At 32.9% G+C, this 27,447-nt stretch overlaps 1 protein-coding gene across 2 annotated transcripts in view; it reads right to left on the bottom strand.

The window, feature by feature from the left end:
- Positions 1-27,447, bottom strand: part of GNAL (G protein subunit alpha L) — a 515,222-nt gene that overhangs the window by 224,524 nt on the left and 263,251 nt on the right. For both annotated transcript variants that reach the window (XM_056823633.1, XM_001365099.4), the window contains exon 4: positions 27,313-27,432. In XM_056823633.1, coding sequence (XP_056679611.1) covers positions 27,313-27,432 — 120 coding nt within the window. The remainder of the gene's footprint in view (positions 1-27,312; positions 27,433-27,447) is intronic.

Below are 27,447 nucleotides of genomic sequence, written 5' to 3' on the forward strand. Positions count from 1 at the left end.
GGGGAAATTCGTTTGACAAGGTCAAACTTGAGATCTTCACCTACAAGCTAAGTAAACTGGGGGGGTCATCAGATCTCATTAGGCTACAAGTTTGGGTGCTTCTAGATTCCACATCAACAGTGATCATACTTATATAGTTCTTGCCTGATGGTAGATAACATAATCCAGTTCTGAACTATATTATAGTGCCAGTCACTATAAATTTTATTTGTACCAGCTCCATCCCTATACATGGTGTACTCCTTCTGTGCCATGCCCTATTGCCTTATAGTTAGTTCTATGTTTCCCAAAACCTGAGTACTGTATCAAGCACATTGTAGGGGTACATAAATATATAGGAATATACATATTTTTTGAAGACAAATACTTAACATATTAGAGAAAGCAATGAATCTTTCTGAAATACAAACTGAAATTTTACAGAAACTAGTATAAAAATATCTGATTAAAATATATTAAAATAGAAAAATGAGAGGAACATGTTGGCAGGAATATCAGAAAGAACTGATGAGTAATATTTGATCGCTGAAAATGAAACAGCAACCTTAGGCAAGGACATAAAAAATAAACATCCCTAACTGCTAGAAGTTATTGCCACTAATCTGCAAAGATTTTTAAGGGGTAAAAAGTTCTATCAGCATTCAGTACTATGGGCCTTAACTATCTGGAACCTTATAATCTAGTTGCAGGGATAAAACCTGTGTCTGAAAAAAGCAACAGGATTTGCAAACTAAGAAATAAGCAACTATAAACACAATGCAAATTATGTTATTAAGTTACAAAAAGATTTCCAAACTGTAAAAAATAGACTCAAATACAGGACTACAATCCCCACGAGCCTTTGCTCCACTTCCCCAAAATGCCTTATAATCTCACCTGGGCCGAAAGCGAGAAGGTATTTAAGCTGATTCAAAGGCTTTTGAAGGCTCTCACTCTTGGACTTCGGTTTTGGGGCAGGCCTGGCTTTTTTCATAATGTAGGTGAGGTTGTGTCTAGGCCTCTCTATGGCCTGGACACGTGTCTCTTATCCTGTATTTTCTTTAATCCTTAATCTTCAATAAACCTCTAAAAAATATAATACTCCTTGCAGAGAGAAACTAATTTCTACCTTGCCTCAGTCTCCCCATATTCCCTAAATTTTAATCTTTACAAAACAATGAATAAGGCTAAGAGAGTAAATTAAGGGAAACTTCCTAAATTTTTAGTAGTATTCTGAAGAAAACATCAAGAAAAAAAAGGAAAGGAATGAAGAATGGACTTGTATTGCGCCTGGGAATTGCATAGTGTTTTCAATTATCCCAAACTATTATTTTACTTACACACACACACACACACACACACACACACACACACACACACGAACATACCCCTCTCTTTTTTAACATCAATATTCTTATAATTCTGTATGGTTCTTAATTATGGGACATCACAGTAACCTTAGAATAAAAATTGTGAATGACTTAAATAACAGTGGACATAGTGGCACTTAGGAGTTATAGTGTTGTTGTTGGAATTGGAACTCTGATTTCATTGGTATAGGGAAGTCTCAAATGAATATATATATAATTTTATAGAATTGCTCAGAGCTCTGAGAGGTTTAATAACTTCAGAGTTGAATAGCAATATGAGTCAAAAGCTGGACCTGAAGCCCCATGTTTCTGGCTCAAAGCACACTCTTAATCAACTATGTCACATTCCATCTCAAAAAATATAGAATAAAATATATAAACATATGTAACAGGAAACACAATAGTTTCTGAAGAACTGAGAAAGAATATTACATAGAAAACAATGGCAAGGAGCAGAAGGCAGGGTAAGTTGGCTGTGATCTTTAATAGATATGGGACTTCAAGGAACAGAAGTTTAGGTAACTTAATTATATGATCAGAAAGGAAGATGGGTTGGTCATGTAGCCAAAGACAGATGTTAGGAAAGTCAGGTGCTCCAATGGTATTCTCTGGATGTCAGGATAAAGTTATACCTCTCTTACCCCACTGATAAACTTCTGGGAGGATATAAGTAAGAGTTGCATAGGAGTGGGTAGGCTATGACTTGTGTCATATCCAAATGTATAGTAAACCCATTTGAGAATCTAAGTATAATAAGATTGAAAAATGGGATGGGTCAGGAATGCAACAAGAACAAGGGATATTAGATGGTTAACCAGATTGCTAGATAAATACTCACAAAATGTAAAAAGACCTAGATGAAGACCAACAGCAGTGTATTGGGTGGATACAGTTGAAGAATTTATAGAAGGAAATGACAAGAATCACAAAGTATGAACAGGCATTGATGGATTGCAAATTGGCAGAAGGGAAGTATTCATTCAAATGATTTCACAAATGCACTGAGATTCTGAAGTATATAAAGATCAGTCACTGGCAGAGAGAAAAGTCAGCCTCACCATTCTCACCATGGTGACATTCCCTACAGCTTTCATTACTATTTTTAAAGAATCCATTTAAGGCTTTGGGAACACCCTAAACCATTTTTCTTCCAGGTTTGAGCCTCAGAGGCAGAGACTATAGCCAGAGTTGATACCTTGTTACCATTGTTATTGTTTGTTTACTAATCAGGAAAGTAGCTTCTAATCTAGTAAAATGAGAGAAGGCATTCCAGGTAATGGATAAAAATATCTGAACCCATCACTGGAAACTCTCTACTTTTCTAGTTCCACACATCCATAGTTATTTCATTATTCTGAAGCTGTCAGGGGAAAAGTCCTCAATGATTCTTAATTGTGTTTCCTCTACTAAACTTGGATAATAAAAACTGACAGACAACATTTGCACAGAGCCAACACCTCTCTCTGTTAAAGAAATGACTTTTAATATTGCAACCCCATTAACCTTAAAGAGTAATTTTCTGGAAGGAAGATATTTCAACTAGCAGATATTTTCAGTAGTAGACCTCAAACAGCATTTCATGGGAAACCACTAAGTACAAAGTCCACATCATTCTGTATGTAATATTGTTAGCATACCTACTTTTTTCAAAAGGCAAGGGCCATTTGATGTAGGAGTTGATAACTGTCACATCAGAAAATTAATACCTTTAATGATTGGAAAAAAGTGAATACTTTTAGTCACAAAAAAAGTGAATCCCTCCCTCCTCCCTCCTCCAAATAAGAGTCTGAGAGCAAAAGAAACTTATTGGACCATGGTTGCTGCTTTCTAAAATCATATGATGACGTCCTACTGAAAAACAGTTGAAGGCATGGGAAACAAAGTGACTGGGCAAATCTTAGTGGGTGATGAAGCAGGTCAAGGTCAAACATTAGTTACGCAATTCAGGATTTATTATTGAAAATATTTACCTCAAGAGTATTTAAAATATGAACAGTTTCCAAATGATTATGAAAAAATAAAGTACTTCTCTACTCCAATAAGACTTTAAATGGAGCTGGAAAAAAACCTTAAGGCATTATATAATAGAGAGACAAAAACAAACATTTCATTTCATTGCTAAAAAAAAAAAATCAAGCAAAAGTACAGCCACATCCATAATCTGTGTCCTGTATTAAAACAATGAAACTGATTTGTATTTCCTGCATTAGAATAGTAGACATAGGCCCACTTCTTTGAACTACAATTGTATATTTGGACAATAATAAAAATGCTCAATGCACAAAATGGAAATAAAAACTAAACCTGAACAAAATAATTTGAAGAGGAAGACAAATTATTATATCTGAAAGTAAGATTTTTAAATCTGTATATCTTTAAAAAAATGAATAATTTCTAATACACAGGAGAAGCAAGTTAAATCTCAGTGAATTAGAGCAATTGTTAGGTAAGAGAAATCATATTTTATGCTAGAATTTAACTACTATAATAAATGATTATTTAATCTATAATTTTTTCCTGGTGGCTACTTAATAAATCTAGAAGATGATTATAAATAAATTTTAGTTTAAATTCATTTATTCTACAAACAGCAATAAGAAATATGAATGCAAAGTATAATTAGATGTTGGATATGTACATTCTGAAGCATAAACAGTATATATGTTAGACTAAACTAAGGTTTTCATAAAAACTTAGGATTTACTTAAAATTATGACAAGCCCTGCTCAGGAAAAAAAATATTAGCATTGAATCATTTGTACTTAGCTTTTTCCTTTCATTTCTTTTCTTTACAAAGGAATTTTAATAATGTAGCTAAATAATAGCAAACCTTTGGCCATTATTGGAATCCAACTATCCCCTAAACAGCAGAAGTTTTGGGCTCCATCATTTTTCATTGCTTTCATTTTAGTGTTGAGTATCCTTCTCTCTATTTAGTTTATTAAATCAGCCATGCACAGTGCATTGCGGGTAAAGTGTTATGAAGAAGATACCTTTCTACTTGGTCACTGCAGGTCCACACTAGAACTGTTCTCTCAGAACAGTATAAATAAAAATTCCCATTATAAAATTTGATACCTCAATTAAGCCTGGCTTATTTATGATTATGCAGATCTTTGTCTTTTTTGGAAAATAACTCCCTAGTTTCTAATATAGCCAAAGGGATATGTCAAAATAATAAAGCAAAATTGTTGATATGTTTATAATTATGACAGTTTGCATTGTCACTAACACTGAATGTTTTCCATTCTTAATAATTCTTCTGAGGAAATTACCTGATTTAATTGTCCAATTGTAATTGTAATTGGTCACATGTTTTAATTTATAATTCAGTCTAGCCAACTTCCAGGTCTAAATTGATCTAGTAATAACATTTCTTAGAAAATAAAACAATAATGGACACAGTCTATCTTTCGGCTAAAAGGTATATATGTTCACCAGCTGTGGTGGCACATTCTCAGTTCCTGAGGTGGCTGAGGCTGGCTGAGTTCTTGAGTATGGGAGTTCTGCACTGCAGTGGGCTTAGCCAATTAGTTGTCGGCACTATACCAGGGATCAATACTGCTAGCCCAAATAGAAAATAGAACAGGTCAAAAGTCTCCATGTAAATCAGTAGTGGGACTGGGCCCATAAGTGGGCTCTCTACTTTCAGTCAGCATGGGTGAGATAGAGAGAGATCTATCATAAAATTAAAATAAATGAAAGGTTGCCTTACAGAGATTCTGAATCTCTTTAAAGCTATTCTATTTGCTATGAAGAAAACTTTTGTGTAGTAAGAATGTTTTGAAAAAAGCTGACTTAAACCAGTCTATAAACTAAATGATTTTTTTTTCAAGGAAGGAAAAGTGAAAATATACTTCTAGCATAGATGGTATTCCCATACAAATTTAAAAAAAAAAGCATTTTTTAGAAGAATCAGCTTTGTAGAAATTCTATCATTCTGTCCCTTTTAACCCCTTGTCATAATCTACTGTACTGTTTCCCACAAACCACATGTGTTGAATCATTTAAGACTTAATTTGGCATAAAAATAACATACACACACTGCAACTTGTACCATTTCCCCAAGAGAGAACTAAAAAGTTCAAAATGTTTTCTCTCAGTGATACATAAAACTAGGAATGGTAAAGAAAAAGGTTCTGACACAATGATATTTTTAACCTCATATTTCTCTAAAAAGAATGAGGGTCCTTAGCAATGGCCTTCTGTGTTGGTAAATCAAGCAAAGCCTTTCCAATACTCTCAAGTCCGATGAGTAGTTTAAAAAACAAAAATGTCTTTCTTGGCAAACTATATTTCAAAGCATTCTGAAGATTCATTGGCATTCCATTCTCAGAACTGAAAAAGCCTGTTGCTTTTCTACTTTCAGCCCCTTAAAATTGGTTCAATTTTCTAAGAAAAACACAGGAAAAACATCTCTTTAATGGAAAAGAAATTCTAAAGTTCAAGTGTATATTCTTTAAATTGAGGTATACTGCTACTTGTATTTTTTCACATGTATTTTATAGTTATAATTTGTGTCAAATGTTTAATCTAGGCAGTTTTAGCTTCATTGTGTCAGCAATAGTCAACAATGTATTTGGGTGATGCTTTTCTCTCTATGGCAAAGAAGTTTATAAAAACTCATTTTGTATCAATATTCCAAAGATAAACCTTAGAAACCAGTTTTTGAAAAAAATCTTAATCAAATAAAAACACACAAAGAGGAATTGGTATATAAAACATAAAGTTACTTCATCAAAACAAAATTTAAAATTCACTTCATTCCCTTGCTTGTGTTTCTGTCTTACACTTGTATTGAACAGAAATTGCATATAAGGTGGCTAGATGGATCAGTGGATTGAGATGGGAGGTCCTGAGTTCAAATTTGGCAAGTCACTAAACTCCCATTTCTTAGCCTTTACCATTTTTTTGCTTTGTAATCAGTATGCAGTATTAATTCTAGGTGATAAAGATTTTTTTTTAATGACAGAAAAGGAAATATTTTCTTAGTTGTGACAAAAAACGAAAGTAATCTTCATATTTTATTATGAAACATATACAATTAGTATATTATATTATATTTAAAAAGCATATACAAATGATTATGTTTTTAAAATATATTGAAGGAATGAACTATCAATGACTCTGAATTTAATGACCGTCTTTATATCATAGAATGTAAGCAGCAAGTGATCTGGTTTGCAGGTGAAAGTGGGGAAAACATAACATTTGAAAAAAACCAACATACTCTTATTAATGTCATGTAAAGGTCTTTGAGGGTACAGACTGCTTTTGGTTTTTGTCCTTGTCTCCTTATTACTTGGCATAGTACTTTCCACTATAGCCTGGAAGAGGAAAGGGATCCTCAGTCCTTCTTCCAACAGTAAATGTGGTAAGAGCTCTAAGTGGAGGCAAGAGGATACAGGGTGGTTGCTGAACATATTTCTAATTTACTAGAGCTACTCTTTGTTTAAAGTAATACTAAGGTGAATCCTGAACATCATTCTCCCTGTGATGTCACTTCTCTGCCTCTAGTCTCCAACTGAGACTGTTGTCAGTCAGTAAAAGAGACCTACAACACCAAAAATACTTAGTTATCTTCTCTATATAGTCACATATACTACCAAAATACTTAACCTAAAAGAAATTAAACATTTTTAGATTGAAAAAGTCACTTTCATTTTTTTCGGGGTCAAGTGCAGTAATTTATATGTCTGGAACTATCAATAAAATTGTAATTTTCTTTTCTTCCCATATACTTGTCAATCATCTCTCCATGTTACATTCTGTTCACCTCCAGGAAGTCACTTAACCTCTCAAGACTGCTGGTTCTTTATTGTTAGGACAAAAAAATTGTACTAAGTTTCCTCCAAATTCTGATTATCTGTTTCAAAATTAGTTTTTATAAACAACAGACATACATCTGATCATATAAAAGCAATATTCTGGACACCAACATTTAAATGCTTCCTGTGTTAAAAATATCACAGAAAATTAGGTGTTGTTGTTGTTATTATTCACTTTACAAAAGAATTCACCTTAGGATTATTTCAAATAAAGAGTGCATTTAGTGAGTGAGTTTGAAATATGATTGACAATTCAATAAAAATACATCTTTTGAAAATGATACCTGTTGAATTAGGTAATATATACCTGTGTTGATTTTAAACTGTAAAAAGTTTAAGAAATGTACAATCTGTGAACAGGAATCAAGAATGCTTATTCCAATTATAATTTTGCTTATTCCAATGATAATAGTGACAATATGTAAAAGAAAAAAACACTAAAGACAAATAATGGCTACATACACACATATATGAGATATGTATATGCATACATGCATGCAAAACCATTCATTTCCTTCCATATTTATTGTTTGGAATTTGCCAAACTTCTAGTGAAATCTGTAGAGTACATGCAATTTTGAGAATTTATCAAATTTTGCTACAAATAATAGTACCAGTTGCCTTTATTTTAATTATATGTTTATCAAGAGCCTCTAATAAAAGATAAAATTAATTTAAAAGGGAAGGGTAGAAATAGGCAATTATGAGAAAAAAGGATTCAAAAAGAAGTCCAATGCTGCACAGTTATGCAGTAAACAAAATGACAATGCCTGATTTAAGTCTTGTTAGCTTTAGGGAGGTAAAAGAAAAAAATGTGGAAATTCAGTCAAGTCAGGAAGCACTTATTAAACAGTTACAATGTGCTAGATGCTGTGCTAAGTAAAGCCTGTAGATACAAAAAAAAAAAAGGATAAAACCAGTCACTCTTCTCAAGGAGCTCACAGTCTAATGGTGAAGTTGGGGGAAGTCAGTAGGCACGCATTCATGTACATACAGAGTATGTATAGGATGAGTATTAGAGATAATCAATAGAGGGCAGGTAGTAGCATTAAGAAATACTAGAAAAGGCTTCTTGAAGAAGGTGAGATTTCAGCTGGAGCTTGAAGAATACCCCAGAACCAAGGAAGCAGAGATAAGGAGGGAGAGAATTTCAGGCAGGGGGGATCACCAATGAAAATTCCTTGAGTTGAGAGATGGTGTCTGATGTGAGGATAACAAAAAAACAAAGAATATATGGAAATGAGAACAGTATGAAAAGGCTAGAAAGTTAGGATGGAGTCTGGCTATGAAAAGCTCTAATCACCAAAGAGAGGATTTTATGTTTGATCCTGAAGGTGACAGGGAGTTACTAGAATTCACTGATTAGGGAGTAACATGGCCAGACTTATATTTTAGGAAGACCAGTCTGACAGTTGAGTGGAGAAAGGGTTGGAATGGGGGAATATTTAAGGCAGGGAGACCAGTCAGTCTTAGTCTGGGTGAGGTGATTTTTAAGAGATGACAACATACAACATGGTGACAGTGTGTATTTTATACAAAGGTATAATCAATAAGTCTTTCCAATAGATTACATCTGTGGGTGAGAGAGTAAGAAGCCAAGCCTGGAGACATTAAAAATAAGAGGAAAAGTAAATCTGCTTTTTAAAGCATCCCAATCCACAACACTTCTATGGCTAATGCTAACATAATTTTGTGTAGGTAGTATGCATAATCTGCCATCTGAATGAAAGAAGATGATAAAAATGTAGATTCAAAATACAGCCTAAGCAAAAGGGTATGTGCCTATGTTATTTCACAGAGTATGTATGTATATAACATGTATATTATACATAACAGACAAGTAGGGTTTTCATTCAGAGTTAAAAACAGCTTCCACTTAGTTTGTTTCAAATGGGATTCCACATGGGATTTGGGGGGGGGGGGAATCCCACAGTCCTCATTAGACCTAGATATTTTGCTTTATATACAGGTTCTCTATCTTTTAAAAGGGAAAAGTGAACATTTCCTCATTCTCTATGGGATAAGAAGGGAAGGTAGGGGGAAGAAAGGAAAAAAACTGTTCTTCATTTCTACCACACCTCTTCACTCACTTTATCATCTTGCTAATAGCAGATCTTCAAAAGAAAAGAGATATGACCAATAATAAAAGAAATTCCCTCTTCTTCTCTCTCCCTATGCTCGGCCCTACAGATAAATAAAGTGAAGCAAATAGCCTGACCAAACCCTCAGTTTTCTCAGAATTTCTTCTAATTCTATTTAGGGTTGCATCTCCAATTTTCTTAAGCTGGTTTCAGTGTTCACTCACTTTTAGGAAAAATACTGATGATAATAGCAACTGGCTGGCATTTATATAGTATCTACCATGTGTCAGACACATTACAAATCTTATTTCATTTAATCCTCACAACAATTCTGTGGGGCAGCTGCTTTTATTATTCATATTTTACATTTGAAGAAAAATGAGGCAAACTGAGGTTAAGTGAAAGTTTTTTGAGGCCAGATTCAAACTTACTTCTTTTCTGACTGCAGGTTCTATACCTCACCCACTTTACCACCTAGATGCCTAGTAATAGACACAAAGTAAATGGTGGTCATAGAACCTTGGAAAAAATGATGATGTAAAACTGCCTAAAAGTCATCCGCCTCTAAAAATATATATCAAAAGTCACTCTCTTCTCTAATGCCCTGTTTAAAAATTCTTAGAGTTTCTGTTGCCCTCTGGGAATGGATAACTGCCATTTTTTACATTGTTCTGTTTTTTGCAATGCATGCTAAATCTTTTCATAACTCAAAACTGTATGAAAGGAAAAGTGACAGAGAAATAGCTAAGTTCAGATTATTTTGAAAAAGCAATAAGAATGATGCTAAAGATATTTAAAATTAGATATTATTTGTATGAACAGTAATTTGTTCAATCTATTTCCATAAAACTCATTTTAACATATGTCACTCTGGTACTTCAAAGCTACCACCACTGAAAATATTTTTCTATTGATGTAGACAAAAAACTTCAATCAACAAGCATTTATTAAGTACCTCCTTGAAGCACCAGCATTACAAAAATAAAAATGAAGTTGTTCCTATTCTGAAAAATCTTACATTATAATGAGGATCCAATATATACATATGTAGAATCTATGTTTATCTATATATATATATATATATATAAACCCTTACCTTCTTAGAATCTATACTAAGGGGAACAGCTAAGTGGCACAGTGGATTGAGAGCTAGGTTCAGGGATGGGAGATCCTGGGGGTCACTTCCTAGTTGTGTGACCCTGGGCAAGACATTAACCTCCTTGCCTAGCCCTTGCTACTTTCTATCTTGGAACTAATTCATAGTATTGATTCTAAGATAGAAGTTAAAGATTTAAAAAAAGAATCTTTATTCCAAGGCACAAGAGTGGTAAGGGCTAGGTAATTGTTAAAGTTAGGAAGCATCTAAGGCCAGATTAGGTCTGGCTCTCTTTCCATGAAGCCACTTAGCTGCCTTAGGACACACACACACACACACACACAAGTTTCTAAATACAAGGAAAGTTTTGGTACAAAGGACACTAGCAGCTGCAGTGTGTATATGTGTGAGAGAATCAGAATGATCCCCTTCTTAAGGTGGAACTTGAGCTGACATTTGAAAGAAACTAGGGATTTCAAGAAATGGGGTTAAGGAAAGAGTGCCTTCCATGCACCGGGAAAAACCAGGGCAAAGATACAGAAATGGGAGATATTAAGTCCTGTGAGCAGAACATTCAACAAGTTAGAATGACTGACCACAGAGTACATGGAGGAATAATTTATGAAAAGACTGGAAAGGAAGAATGGGGCCAGGTTGTAAAGAGCTTTATTTAAATAATCAACACAGGAGTTCATATTTTATTCTAGAAGTAGAAATGACTATTGGAATTTACTATGTGTTCTGGGGTGGGGTTTTGGGTTTGTATGATAAGAAAATTACTTCAGCTGCTGGATTAGAAAAGAAAGTAACTTAAGGTAGGGAGACAAAAAAAATTGGCTATTGTAACATCTCAGTGAAGTGAAATTTGTTGGAGGTCTGAAGAAGGATTTTCATGTTATATGGAAAGGAGACATGAGACATGTAATGAAGTCAGAAAAAAAGGTGAAAATCTAGCAATTGATTGGATATTGGAGATAAGAAAAAGGGAGTTGAGTTGAATAACCCTAAGGTTGAGAAACTGTTTGACTAGAAGGATGATGGTACTCAACAGAAATAGAGAAGTTTTTGTAAACCATTTCTGGTTTGGATTTGGGAAACAGATAACAAGCTGTATTTTAGATATGTTAAATCTGAAATGCTTATGAGATAGTTCCAAATGTCTAATTGACAGTTTGTAATACAGGATTAGCATTAAAGAGAAAGAATTGCTGGATACAAAGTTCTGGAAGTTGTCTACAGAGACATGACAATGGACCACAAAGGAATTTATGAGGCCATCAAATGAGAGAATACAGAGTAAACAAGAAAAGGCTGGGCTAGTGCTTTGAGGTACAGTCACAGTGAATGGGCATGAACCATTGGTTTCTTTTAACAAATGTGTTTTTTAAAAAAAGCCTTATTGATGATTTGTTTTTCTATTACAAATAAATACAGATTAATCCTACTTCATGAAAAATTTCTTGTAAGGATGTAAAATAGATAGAGCTAATAATAATAATTTCATTTGAAAGTACAAATTCACATCTGTAGCATCTTTCCATATCTCTTTTTAAAAAGAATTAACAAGAATCTATTTTCTCCCTCTAATCTCCACCTTAATTAAAAAAAGGAAAACTATCTACAATATGTATAATGCATGCATGCACACACAAACACACTATATATCTCTTTCTGCATATTACATTCATCATTACCTCTCTAATCAATATCATGTTTCATCATTAGTCTCCTGGACTCATGAATAGTTAATATATTGATCATAAATCTACATATTTCAAAGAAGTTTTTAAAATGGTATTATTATTGTAGAGATTGTTCTCTTGGTTCTGATCAATTCATCCTTCATCAGTTTATAAAAGTCCTGTACATTTTTGTAATATGGATGCCATAGTATAACTCAGTCTTCTGGTACTACTTTACTCTGCATCAGTTCATATAAATCTTTTGATATTTCTGAAATTATCTGTTTCCTCATTTCATACAGCATATTAGTAATCACATTTACTCCATCATAAATACTATCATTTACTCAACCAATCTCAATTGATGGACATCTCCTTAGACTTCAGTTTTTTTTTTCTGACCACAAAAAGATCTATTATAAACATTTTTATACATAAAGAAACTTTATGACTTTCTTTGAGCTCTTTTGAGTAACCTATAAAAGCCTTATATTAGAATAGCTGGAGCAAAAGTTTAGTCATTATTTCTTTAAATTCCAAATTGATTCCCAGAATGGTTGTACTTATTTATAGGACCATCAACAGTATATCAATATACTTGCTTCCCTACAGCATTCCAACATTTGTAATTTTCCAGTTTTGTGAATTTTGTCACTCAAATGTGTATTAGGTAGAATATTAAAAATGCCTTAATTTGTATTTCTCTAATCAGTACTGATTTTGGAGCATTTTTGGTATGGCTATAGATAGTGTGGGATTCTTATCTTGCAAACTATCTCTTCATATCTTTAGCCCACTTATCAATTGGGGAATGGCTCTTTTTCTTGTGTCTGAATCAATTCTCTATATATCTTGGAAATGAGGCCTTTACCAGAAAAAAAAATCACTGCAAAGACCCCCCCTACCCCCACTTAACCATTTCCTGCTTAAGTTTAGTTCTATTAGATCTGGGTATGCAAAGTCTTTTTATTTTATGAAATAGGTATTGTTCATTTTATCTTTTCTGGTACTATTTATTGCTTATTAGTCATGAATTTTTCTCTGATTCTAGAATGTGATAGTTAATTTTTCCCATGTTTCTCTAATTTACTTATTATGTGGTCTTTTACTTTTAGGTCAAGTGGTGACAATGGACATCTTTGATTATTCCTTGACTTTACTGGAAAGGATTCTAGTTTCTCTCTGTTAAAAATAATGGTAGTACAGTAATTGGTTTTAGAAATAAATTGTCATCTTACTCATTAGGGATGCTGGACTTTGATTTTCTTTGTTTTGATTCTCCATGGTTTGTATATCAAGACTATATCTGTGTCACAGAAAGAATGCAGCCCTTCATTTCCTATTTTTGCAAACTAATAGAGTTAGAGAAAATCTATAGGCCTTTCCTAAGGAGTAAATCTTCAGACTTCATCTTGTCTTTTTATTGGTGCTATTGTTCAGTTGTTTCAGTCACATCCAATTCAATGCAATTTGGGGGTTTCTTGGCAAAGATAACACTCTCTCCTCCAACTCAAGTTAAAGACAAGGAAAAGGAGGCAAACAGGGTTAAGTGATTTGCCCAGAATCATACAGTGTCTGAGACCACATCTGAACTCATAAAATGAGCCTTCTTGACTCCAAGCCTGGTACTGTATCCCCTTTGTCAGTTTGCTGCCCTCATCCTGCTTATAGTCTAGTACAAATAATGCCAGGAACTAAGTAATTTTATAATATTCTTTCTAAATTTTAACCCCCCCCTCAATTTTTCCTACCTTATTTAGTCAGTTTTTCTCCAAGGAGAATAATAATCATTGCTGGCCTGTGGGTTAATGGTTTAGATCTTAGAAATCTCCTAGATCAACCTCTCAAGCTATAGATGAGAAATCTGAGACCTTGGACTTGAGGCATTTTTTGTGCAGGGATGGAAAAGGAATGGGATGACATCAAACTTGAGCAGAATATTTGCAGAGAAATTCAGACTTTGCTAGGATAGTGCCTCTTAAATTTGAAAGTGGATAGACCACAGTTTAAATTTTTAAAACCTTTTCCCTCTACCTCTCTCTTAACTTTAAAATATAAATATGTACATGTCTAATCAGTAAAGATTCCTTATAATTTTCACAAATATGAATGTGTTCTTTAACTGGTATTCCTTCAAAAATAATTTTACAATAAAGTATTAAAATACTTAAGTTTTTATTTATAACTTTCTTCCATGGCCAAATAAGGACTAGACTTTCTTGAATATCCCATCTATAATAATTAATGGAGTATCATAATGTTAAGAAAGAAACTTCATTGGAAAGATTTATTAGATCATTTCTCTCCATTCTCCAGGGAGAAGAGCAAGACTATCCTGTAAAGTATATAATCTCTATTTTGTCCAATGTACATTTAAATGACTCAGCAATGAGGCTTCCATTAAATAATTCTCTCAGGAACTTACAACAAATAAGGTTTGAATTAAGACATATCAGATCAGCTATCTTATTGTGCTCAAATTTTATACTGAAACAACTATTCAGTGCTTTAAGCTGACTGACAAAAGTCAAATGTCAGTCAAATGACTGACAAAAGTAGAAATCTGATCATTCACATACACACATTTATATTTACTTTTATATTACCAAAAAATCAAGTTTCTTTACTTTGATAAATTGTATAAGAGAAGCATCAGCTAGATAGAAGATTTGAATTGACCAAAACTACAATCCCTTTAAAATGAGAATGATTAAGAGCTTGTTGTAAATAGTCAGAGCAACATGTATGGTACCGTATGTAATATGTACAATATTGTAAATGTGTATGTATTCATTCAAATATGTAAATAAATATTGCAACAGTAATACTTGAAATGATTGTTTTTAAGTGAAACATTTCTGTCACTTGAGCTGTGAAAAAAGAGGTAACTTTTAATTTTCTCATAACAACTCTAAGTAAATCTTCATTGAAAAACATAAATGAGTCAGTATCTTTTTTAAAAATTAGCTGAAAATGAAATAATATTTATCAGTCAAAATTCAGATATGAGAACCTAACTAAGCTACATTCATATAACCCATACTATCAAGCTGAAAGCATTCTAATAACTGTCATTTGTTGCCATTGAGTTGTTTCAGTCATGTTTGACTCTTCATGATCCCTTCTGGGGTTTTTCTTGTCAAAGAAACTGGAGAAGTTTGCCATATCCTTCTCCAGGTCTCTTTACAGATGAGGAAACTAAGGCAAATAGGGTTAAATGACCAGCCCCACTGCTAATTGGTGTCTGAAGCCAGATTTGAACTGAAGAAGATAAGTTTTCCTTACTTCAGATCCAGTTTATCTTCTAGCTGCCCAGTAACTGATATAAATTCAAGTTGTTAACTGAGAAACAGAATCGTAAGCCCTAGGATCTATATTTAAAACCTGCCTGTTTGAAACTTTCACCAAGTCACAAAAAATGAAAGCAAAGACTCTTTTGCACTAAAAAGCCATCTATCTAGAAGTCACTTAGCCAATAGCCTTAGGCATCTGATAAACATCCAAAAATTAGCTAATAGCTTAGTTTTTTAAAGCTGTCTCTGAGAAGATGGTACAAAGTCCATTGGTTTAAAGGTCACATGCTATATTAACAGGAGAGTTCCTGAGGCCTTTACAATTTTTACTTTGCACACAATTCTGGCAAACTTGTTTATGTCATTTCCCCAGTCTTTTTTAACAAACTGAAGAAAAAACCCCAATTATTAATATATACTGTAATACAGTAGATAGAGAGGTAACCTTAGAGCCAAGAAGAGTTAGGTTAAAGTCTCACAAATGACAGAAACTAGTTTTTTGACCCTGACAAGTCATGTAACATCTCAGTCCTATGGTCAACTCTCTAAAGTACAAATAATAAAGAAACTTAAGTTTTCTTTTTGAGAACATGATCTTTAAAAAAAAGAAAAGAAAAAAATGGTGAAAAAGTTACCTGTGGCTTAAATAAATAACTAATCAACTCTAAGGCCTTCCTATCACTTTCAGGATCAAATACAAAATCCGTTGTTCCAATCATCTTATGCCATACTCTTCATCATACTTTTCAACCCAGTAACACAGGTCTTCTTGTTCCATGAACACCTCATTCCATCTCTTAGCTCCTGTCATTTTTTCTGGCTCTCTTCTGTGCCTGGAATGCTTTCCTTTTCCCATCTGCCTTATTTTCTACAGGAAGCTTTCCTAACTCTTCTTAAATCTTCTACTTTTCCTCTGCTAATTATTTCCTATTTATCCAGTATATAATTTGTTTATATATTTTTATTGGTTCTATCTCCCATTAGTTTGTGACTCCTTGAGGACAGGGACTGTTTTTTGCCTCATTCTATCCCCAGTGCTTAGCACAGTGTCTGGTTGAATTTTAATGGATTGATGAATTAATTTAAAGGGATAAATAGCCATTAAGACAAGAAATAAGGTTATTAGAAAAGGTTTCCGTTAATGATTAAAAGTGCAAAACTCTTTCATCTAAATATAGCAACTTTAAATTGTCCACAGAATTAATTTTTCTATAATGCCCAAAAGATCCCAGATAAATGAGAAACTGATACATTTGAAGTTAATTGCTTGACAGGGATAAATGTAAATTCTACTATTTAAATTAAAAAAATAACTGTACAATTAGTATAGGCTAAGAAAACAAGTTAATGGGGAAAAGAACTAAGAGTTTAAGTGGCTTATAAACTTGTTAAATCATGTACTTAATGAGGCAGACAAAAAAAAAACTCAACTATATTATAAGCTATAATCATTGAAGTGTAGTATTCAATACAAGGGCAAGATAGGTGATTCCCTTGTAGTATTCTACTCTTTTCAGGTCACATTTGGAAAAATGCATTAAATTTTAGGTGCCACATTTTAGGAATGATACAATCTAGTATTATTCTTTCCTAAATTATTTAATATTATACACCTCTACCTCTACATGGTCAGTAACCCAACCTAACTGGCCCATTTCCTATCTCTTAAGATATGCCTATTCTTTCCTGCTTCCAAGTCTTTTCTCATGCTATTCCCTATGCTAGAATCTCTTCCCTCCCACTTCTGTGCCTCATCAAGACTGACTTAGCCTTTGACTCAAATACCATCTCTTGGAAAAAGACTTCTCAAATCTCCTTGGCTAACAATTTCCCTTTACCACATTTGCCACTCCCACTTATCTTATGAATGCTTTTTGTTGTTATTTGTGTATGCCATACAGATCTCGATGCCAACGGGTATGTAGGTGCTACTCTTTGAGATGTAGGAAAGATTCCTAAGGCTATTCCTAAGGATAAAATTATATAAGTAAAGCACTTTGTAACCATTAAAGTATCACATAAATGTTAGCTATTGTTATTAATATTATTATCATCAGAATCATTACTATCTGACCCAGGATTAGCTAGGAAAGGGATAGTTGATTGCTATTCTGTAGGGATATTTAGTGGCATCAGGATGAACACAAATTGCTAGTGTTTAGTTGAGAGAAATGACTGAATGAACTTGGCTTGTAAAGTAATGGGGTACAATTGAAGGAGCTTTGAATTATTTGGTATTAGATAATTGAGTATCAGAAGAAGTTTCAAGATATAGCAATTACAGCACTGTGTTTAGATCCTCTTCTATTTTATTATTATCATAGTGTATAATGACCGTTTGCTTCAATAAAGACTCCCCATATAGTTTATTTGTATACAATATATGTGAGCAAGTAATGATAATCATGCAAAAAATGGCTTATACTATATTAATATGTATACAGAGAGAGAGAGAGAGAGAGAGAGAGAATCACACAACACACAAAGTGGCTTGGAATAGTAGAGAACTAATCCCAGAATTAGAAATATCTGGATTCTAGTTCTGCCCAGTTCCAGCCAAGTCATTTAAAACTCTTGGTAACTGAAGCTATTCTCTGACTTTGAGTTGTTAAGCAGATTTCTATAGATAGGAAAGCGAGGTGGTGGTACAGGACGTAGACTGCTAGGTCTAGAGTTGGTAAATCCTACATTCAAATTTGGCCTCAGACATTTATTAGCTATGTAACCATCAGCAAGTCACTTAAACTTGTTTACCTCAGTTTTTCTCATCTGTAAAATGAGTTGGAGAAGGAAATGGCAAATCATTACAGTATCTTTCTCAAGAAAACTCCAAAAGGGGTCACAAGGAGGAGTTAGATACAACTGAAGTGTCTGACCAACAACATAGACAGTTTCCCCAGTGGAGTTTCCTAAACAAATGGAAAACACAGATCTGGTCTAAAAACCAATATCTGGATCACAGTATTTGTGTTTGTTTTCAATTCTTAATGCTGAAGGAGAATGAAGGAGGGCATTGTATAATCTCATATTTCGTTATCAAACTATTAACTCCATAAGGATTATACAAGATTTATATCATCTCTAGACCTTGCACAATATGACATATTGAAATGAAGCCTGAATGCATATAGAGAGGTAAGCTAAAGAGGAATGACCAGATTTTTTTTTGAAGAAATGGGACTTAGGGCATGGAGGAGATAAGGCAAAAAGAAGACCTATAAGTAGACAGTCAAGCATTGTACTGGTATTGATGGAATATTAGAAGACATGGAGGAAGTTTTCCAATGACTCCAACAGGTTCTTTGTATTAAATTTATATAAAGACATGAACAAGATTCACATAGGATGAGAAGGCATAGAAAGTTGTGATCTTCACTAATGCAGGGAGTAACAACTCTGATGATTCATGGATTCATAATTATGGACATAAATCCATGTAGAAGGCAATGAAAGCTTAGTTTGCTGGATCCAGAAGGCAAATCTAGAACTAATAAATGGAAGTTACAGGGAGGAAGATTTGGACTTAATATATTAAAAAAGACTGCCTAAAAACTAAATCTAACCAAAAATGGAATGAGCACTGTTGGAGCAAGGCAGTAGGGAAAAGAATTTCCATCACTCTCTCAAGAAAGTCCAGATGACCATTTGTAAAATATGTTGTAGAGAGGGCTCTGAGTAGGGACTGGACTTGACCTCCTAGGTACATTTAAACTCTGAAATTTTATTATTTTAAGAAGACATCTTTAGGATTTGGAGATTTAAATTATTGTGCAATTTAACATATGTTCATTTGCCTCTTGATTCCTGATATTATTTCCTAACTGTTATTTCAGCTTCTATAGAACAAAGTGTCAGGGCACATATTCTTTGTGAAGAGGAAGAATTTTCCAAGTGCTGCTATATTATGTATTTTCTGTTGCTAAGAAGGATGAGGCTGATGGATCCCTTGAGTTTGGGAGCTCAGAGCTGAAGCTGATGTGGTGTCCATATTAAGTATGACACAAATACAATGAGGCTCTTGTGAACCAATGGCCATCAAGCTGCCTAAAGCAGGATGATATGCTTTAGGGCTAGATCGTAAAAACTAAGTTGGCTAAAATTATCATGTCAGTATTGGGATCAATCCCAAAAGAGTGGCTACTGCATTTCCATACTGGGAGAGAAAGAACGACTCCATCTCAAAAATTTAAAAAGGGGAAAATTTATAGCTTAAAAATTTGAGACATTCTTTGAAACATAAAAAGCAAATTTAAAGAGCAAAGAAAAGCCTTGGCAAAAAAAATGAATTTATAAATCTGAGTAGACAATCATCCCTAAAACCTATGCCTGACAAATGGAGAAACCATACAATATTGTGTAATTTGCTATCAGGTACAGGTTAGATTAACAAATAAGCTTTATATTCAGTCTATGTTCCTGTCAAGTTCCCCAAAATTTCTGAAACCTTTCTTCAGTTCTACTTTAGCATGGAGTAAAATTAAGATTTACTCAGATAGGAGAATCCGGGACAAAGAAAGATTTACATTTTCATTGCAAATTTATCTTATTTTCCAATTTTTTTTTCTGAATCATATCTGGTTTTTAATAGTTATAACTAAAATTTGTACCTTAAATACTTTATGTTTCTCATGGAGTGCTTAAGTTTCATACTATTTGTGTAAAGTTTGGGGAAGATACTTTATTTTTCCCTCTGAATTTATTCTGTTTTAGCTAAAGTCATCAGAAACAACCTTAACTTTGTACTTTTATGAGGCCTCTTTCAAAGTGTGTTGACTTTGTGGGTTGTTGGTTTGGTTACTAGACTCAAGATTTGTGGTTGGCAAAGTATAGTACTTCTAAAAATACATAATTGGGAAATCAACCAATACAATTGTGAACCAGTGAAAGAGCTCCAAAAGGCAAGTAAGTCCCCTCCTTCTATGCTACGGAATACTTGCTCTGGCAAATTTTACTGCATAAATGGCCCAATTCTCATTTAACTGGAAAATAGTATTAGCCTCTTCTCCAAACAAGATAGGTAACTGATGTATCTGTGTATTTCGAACTTGAAATTACTCAAAAAGTAATACTGTTGCAAAATTTTTGGCATGTAAATTATTGTGGGTGATTTTCCCGTTTAAAAGTTAATTGGAACCATCATTTCAATGTTAAAAAGGTAACATTTTTCAAAGATTTTAATCAGCATTTCTATAATGTTTCATTGCAACATCTCTCTTAGACTGAAAAGAAATAAAGGTATAATGACATAATATAATGAAACATGAATGAACATATTTCAAAAAAGCTGAGGAAGTTGCATTTTTAGGATAAAGTCAAATTCAAAGAGAATACCAGTGAAAGGAATTTCTACTTATTTTAAGCTTCTGTTTCAAGTGACATAAAACACCATTAAAATTCTAGGACAAAAGAGGTAATTCAAATAAAAAGCATCTAAAACCTGACTGTCACCTTTTTGTATATTTTTTTACTAAACAGAGTTCATGTCAGGAACTGTCACGTGCGTAGTTTTAACTAAAGACCAAATACCTGCTAAATCCTAACAGGAAGGTCTAGTTATTTCCTTTATTAGGATTCTGGTTACATTTCTATTGTCTAGGTAAATCATTTGTTTAAGTAAGTGGTCCCTTAAAAATATTAATAATTAAGATAATATTTAATATGTGTACAAAAACTTAACATGTGAGTTAGAATTTTGGCAATCATTAATTACAAGTCTTCTCATTTTACTATTTTTGGATCCTTATTCATTTTGATGAAAGGTAACATTAATTGGTAAATATTGGCATTAACCTGTCTTCTGACATTAGTTAACATAGTCACTTATTGAACAAATATAAGGTATCATTTGTGTCAGGAATTCTATGTTACTTAATTAAGGACAAACTCTAATTTATGCTAAGTAGAAACCATGATTTAGGAAGTAGGGGATTTATTTGACTTTAAAAGGACAGATATAATTTTGATCATAAATACAAAAGTAAATCACTTTAATTTGTTTCCCCCCTACTATCAGTAATGTATATGAAAAAGATCAAAAGTACATAGTGAAGGCTCTCAGTGATGATATATGGCAGTTCTACTAATATCTTGTACTTGGTTAGAACTTCACACCTTTCAAGAGGTTTTTATTTCTTTTCTATCATTCGGCAATAACAGCAATAAATAATCTTATTTATATAGTGCTTTAAGGTTTACAAAGTACTTTTCTCACAATATTTGGTGAGGTCTTAATTTCATAAATAAGCAAACAGAGGTTTAGAGCGTTGAATACTTCTTCATGGTGACAAAGTTAGTATTAGGACCTGGATATTTAGAAATATATATAAGAGGGGGCAGCTGGGTAGCTCAGTAAATTGAGAGCTAGCCCTAGAGACGGGAGGTCCTAGGTTCAAATCTGGCCTCAGACACTTCCCAGCTGTGTGACCCTGGGCAAGTCACTTGACCCCCATTGCCTACCCTTACCACTCTTCTGCCTTGGAGCCAATACACAGTATTGACTCCAAGACGGAAGGTAAGGGTTTAAAAAAAAATAAAAAAAAAAGAAATATATATAAGATAAATACTGGGTAGCTCAGTGGATTGAGAGCCAGGTCCAGAGACAGGATGTCCTGGGTTCAAATCTGGCCTCAGACACTTCCCAGCTATGTGACCCTGGGCAAGTCACTTGCCCCTCATTGCCTAGCCCTTACCACTATTCTGCCTTGGAACCAACACATAGTATTGATTCCAAAACGGAAGGTCAGGGTGTAAAAGAAAAAAAGATAAATACTGAAGATTTTAGGAATATTATATGCTCTATAGAGTATCTTGTTCCATTGAAATTTTAAAACCTTTGCATTCATTTTAATTTTTTCTTAAGTGAAGTTTGGTGAAATTCATTAGTGAAGATGAAATAATATTCTACCAACAAGTACCAAAATTCTCCACTAAGCTTCTTTAAGAAATTCTTTTTATCACTACAATAATGGCAGATATACTTATTAACTAGTACAGTACAGAGTACAAAATAAATGTTTAGTGGTATCCTGATGAAAAATACTATAACTAGGATAAACATTTTAAATTTTCTTTTCTTTTTTGAGAGTAGCCCTCTAAAGCACAAAGATAAAACTGCCTTCCAAAATTTCCTATATGTGTACTATGGAATTATTTTTTTAAGAACTGAGCAGGTCAAAGGCTTGGAAAAAAATGTAGGAGAGAAAAAAGTACCTATCATATTTAAAATATAACCAATTGGCTTTTATTTTCAAAAACTTTCTGCAAGTAATTTGACATTCGAATTCCTGTTAAATCTGGGTGTCTATTTTCCTTGCCTGACTTGAAATAATGATTGTGTCTATATTTAGTCCCTCACATAAAGCCCCTTAGGATCCTTACACTAAAAAGCCCCATCTATGGGATCACTAAGGGTACTAATAGAGAAAAATTATGGCCCCACATTTCACCTACAGGCTTTATAAAAATTTTTCTATATATAAACATAGTGTCTACGAATTTTCTTATAATTGTGTAAGGAATTGTTTCCATCCTGCCTCAAGATTTCCAATAAGGCTTTTACTTCTTAATTCCTTCTGTTTCTCTAACTTCATTGATAATTACTTTAAGAATTATGGTTGGCACTAAATAATATACTGTCTGTATTTCCTTTAACTATAATGACTATTGGTTTGATTGTCCTACCAATAGAGTGGTGGTTATATTTGGTATCCCACAACTATTTCCTTCACAAGAGTAGCATATTTTCGGTCAAAGTAAGCTCAAGCACAAACTCCTGGGAAAGTTTTTCTCCAAGCTGTTTGTTAAAGTTATATTCTTTTAGTCCCTATTTTGTGTGACCACTAAACTTATGTAAGCATTAATTTTAATTAAAGTAATTTCAATATGGTATTCTCACCATTATGAAAAGAAGAAAAGATGGATTTTAAAAAGAGAATAAAGCAGACAAGTTTTGGATCAACTAGGATAAAAAGGAAAAGTTTCATTATTCCAACTAAAGGGAGGAAATGTTGAACGAAAAACAAAGAAGCAAAAGCCATTGTTCCCAAGTCATCATTATGATTGAATGCATATTTCAATATATTTGCTTTAGGTTATGACAAAGAAATTTTTTAATTTGTTAACTCAATGCCATGCAACTCATTTTATTTTGCCTGCCCCTCCCCCCATCAAACCAAATACAAATAACAAAACAAGGGGTAGTACATGGTATAGTAGAAATAGGGATAGATTTGGAATCAGAAGACTTGAGTTTAAATCCTAGTTCTTTCATTTACTACTTATAAATTCTTGGGCAAGACTCATAACCATTTTAGCTTTAGTTTCTTCACCTGCACAGTCAATGGAACAGATAGTTTTAAGGTCCCTTGCAGGTCTAAACATTCAGAGGGTGCCATGCTAGACTTTAAGAATTAAAAAAAAAAACCCAGTTATTTGTACCAGCCTACATCCTTTTTCTGTCCTTTTGGTTAGCTAATTAGAGCAATTGGAACTCAATCACTTTGTACTTTGTAAGAGAAGAGTTACTGTGCAAAATCTATATAGATTAATGTATTTAGTACTAAATGGCAGGAATACCTGGCAATTTTATTCAAATATCAATTGTGGCTTCAAAATAAATGTTTTGGGAAAAAGTGTTTATTATGTTATATACTTGCTATTTCAATCTGCCACACTAATAGCTTTATTATTTTTCCCCCTCTTTTGCTACACATGTTAGGAAAGCTAATGCAAGGATCTATATCTCTACATAATAAATAAAATGTCAACTTTCTTTTTTTAAACAGGAAATTCAATTAAGCAAAAAATGTACTTAGCACCTATGTGCACTATACTAAGTGCTAGAGATTAAAGGAAAAAATAACAACTTTCATCTGTGTGAAGTGAGGGCAAAAGGAAGTAGAGGCTGGCTATACATGTGCCAATTCTTCTTTGACTCTTCTCCAAAAACAACTGGTTTTCTGCATTAATAATCAACAATATCTCCTTTGTCAAAATGGCAGAAAAGAATTCAAGGACAAAAAAATCAAGTAACTTTCTGTTTACATAATTAAAAATAATTGATGGCAATATAATGCTTCTTTATTTTAAAAATTATTTCTGCAATACATGGCTATAAACATTAATGATGTGTTTTTGACAGATCTTTTATAAGAATCATGTGTGTATGCATTTATATATATATACATACACACACATGCACATATACACACATACATGTATACGTATGATGCCCAACAATACATTCAACATTTATAAAGGTTATATAAGCCCAAATAGTAAGATTCAACTAAAATTGTGAGGTCCAACACTAAGCTAATCCATAAAAAAATAAAAAGTCACTTTATTTTTAAAGATTACGTTTACTAAATGAAATTTAAGTCAAAATGAAAAACCATAGTAGACTTTAAGAACAAGCCGTTCACTCCCACATAATTTCTTATACACATTTGATACTCATTTAAAAAAAAACTAAACTTGGTCTGTAAATACTTGGCAAAAAAAATAGGATTTTATAGAATACAATTTTAAATTTAGACCAATAATGGGGAAAAAAGTTCCTACTCTATTCAGACTCAGAAGACTTGGATTTTAGTTGTATTTACCTTGAATATGTCTCTTGACATAAAATTTATTTCCTCATCTATAAAATGAGATAATTACCATCAGGCCAACCTCAGAGAGTTGTTATAACAGCACACTTGATCCTTACATGTGAAAATGCATCGAAAATTATAAAGCTATACAAATATAAGGTATAAAGGTATAAAAATCTTAATGCCATTTCTTCAGTTTAAAAAAATCATTAAACCCTACCATGGAGTAGACATAAAAAAAATCTTCATAGAGTTTTGTAGTAATGATGAAATATCCTTTGGTCTCAAATTACTATTTCATAAACTATATACTACTTAAACCATTGTAAACTGCTGAACAACCAATATTTCTAAATGGGATTCAAACACTGGATTTAGGCACTTGCAAATTTCCCTGCTGCTAACAACAAATTAGTATTTTAAAATTCAAGTTCTCCAAATTTACCAGATATTATTAGAAAACAAACCCCTGGCTTTTATATCTTTCAAAGAAGCTTATCAAACAAATTCTGGAGCTATCCAAACTTAATATTACCAATATCAATGTTTGAGAGAATCAGTGACAAATTCACTCTAAAATTTTACCACACAGATTAAATGGTGAAAATACATTTTCAATGGGCATAGTATGTATTTTAACATATTTCCTACATTACATAACAAAACTAATGTTATTAATTAAACATGGTTATATATTCTCACCTGACTTGGTTACATAATGATAAGATAATGGGGAGGCTGACCACACTTCCAAAAGGAAATAAAAATTTTCAAATCAGCTACATAACTTCTAATTTTCCTTTCTTTTGCTATTATCTATTACTTCTAAACATCCTATTAAGGTAATCTTGACTTTTTCTATGAAAATATATTTTGATTCATTAGAAAATCACAGTTTATTGAGTCTGTCTTTTCTTTAAAAAAGATTTGTCATTTCAGGCTATAAGATAGGTACACTCTAGATTCATTAGGATACAAAACTTCAGAATTCTTTGTCACTCAATTTTGGATCTATGTATCTATGAATACAAGGCTATCTTCATCTATTTCTGAACTCATGATAACAAGATATGTTAGAGTACCCAGGAAAAGCCATATGTCACTTTAATTTTCTTGCTCAAAACACATAATTATCTTTACACTTAAGAATCTCCCATAAAATATTCTTTGTTGATCTTATACCAACTCACATGACAATCTCATCTGCTCAAATAGAAGCAAAGTTACTAAGTTCATCTGTTATATTTCATCTCAAAACCAAGACTATTTAAAATGTTTTCTCAAAGGACTCTGTCATTTTTGATAACTTACCCACCAAGTGAGCAATTAGAAAGTATATGTGGGTGTATCCTGCAGTCACAGCTTTTTGTACAACTTAGTTCTATGTTAAATTTCAGATCCACAAGATGCTTGAATTATTTTATCTTGAACATTCAAAGTAGATTTATCAGAAGCCAAACCACATTAAGAAACCTGAGTCATGAAATAAAAATCAAGGCAACTTCTATCTCTAACTGCATTTCACTAGTTGGAAGACCTCAGAATATACTACACAGTAAATAAATGTTCCTATAATTGTAAAAAAAAATCCAGAACTATTTAGTCAATGTCATAAAGATGTTGTAAAAAGATTTTTAGACTGAACTGTAGCTAAAACAATTTCAATACAGATTTCCTTTAAGAATAGATTCCCAGTCCCACAAACATCAACATCATTAAGAAGTTAATGTTAATCATAAGAAAAGAAACTTTTCCCTAAAAGCAATAACTGCCACCAAAATGGCAAACAAGTATGAAAGTTCCCCTAAATAATACAGGCTATGAAACAAGCTAGAATATCGCTCTACTCCACTGTCAAAAAATCAACTGCCACTCTAGCCAAAGTATACCTCACATTTCCTCATTTGAAATGATGGATATGAGTATTAAAAATAAACTAGATTGTTATTTTCACTGCTGTTTATGCAAGGCAGTAAGGAAAATAGTTAATTTATCTTTTTATTTTCAAAATAAATATCTGACATTTCAATTTCTCAAAATTTTAAGATAAGCCTTTAGCCATTATTTATTAATTACATACTATATCCTTATAAACAGTGCTAAAGTTTTACAAAAGCACTCTTTCACAACTAAATTCTAAATAAATAAATAAATTTGACATTGATTTAAGAAAAAACCAAAACTCTAGCTGAAATGATTACATACACTCAAAGAATATTGAAGGTTTACTAATTTTAAAAGTATAACCAACTTTGAAATAGGTACAAACTATCTGCAGTAAGGTTTCTCAATAGACTATATCAACAACCTTTATTTGACTTATCTCATTAAAATAAACGTTGTCTAAGTAGTCAAAAATACAATTCCATGAGGTAATTAGCCTGACTTACCTGTGAATAGTCAAAGTCGGAAAGAGGGGCTATGCTCTTGATATAGTCTGATCGAAATTGGTTGTCTGGGTTGGCCAGTGGAACTGGGGGTATTAAAGTGCTCATTGCTGAAACTATTGTCTAATTGGGAAAAAG

Source organism: Monodelphis domestica, chromosome 3 (genome assembly GCF_027887165.1).
Source record: "Monodelphis domestica isolate mMonDom1 chromosome 3, mMonDom1.pri, whole genome shotgun sequence".
NCBI classification, from domain to species: domain Eukaryota; kingdom Metazoa; phylum Chordata; class Mammalia; order Didelphimorphia; family Didelphidae; genus Monodelphis; species Monodelphis domestica.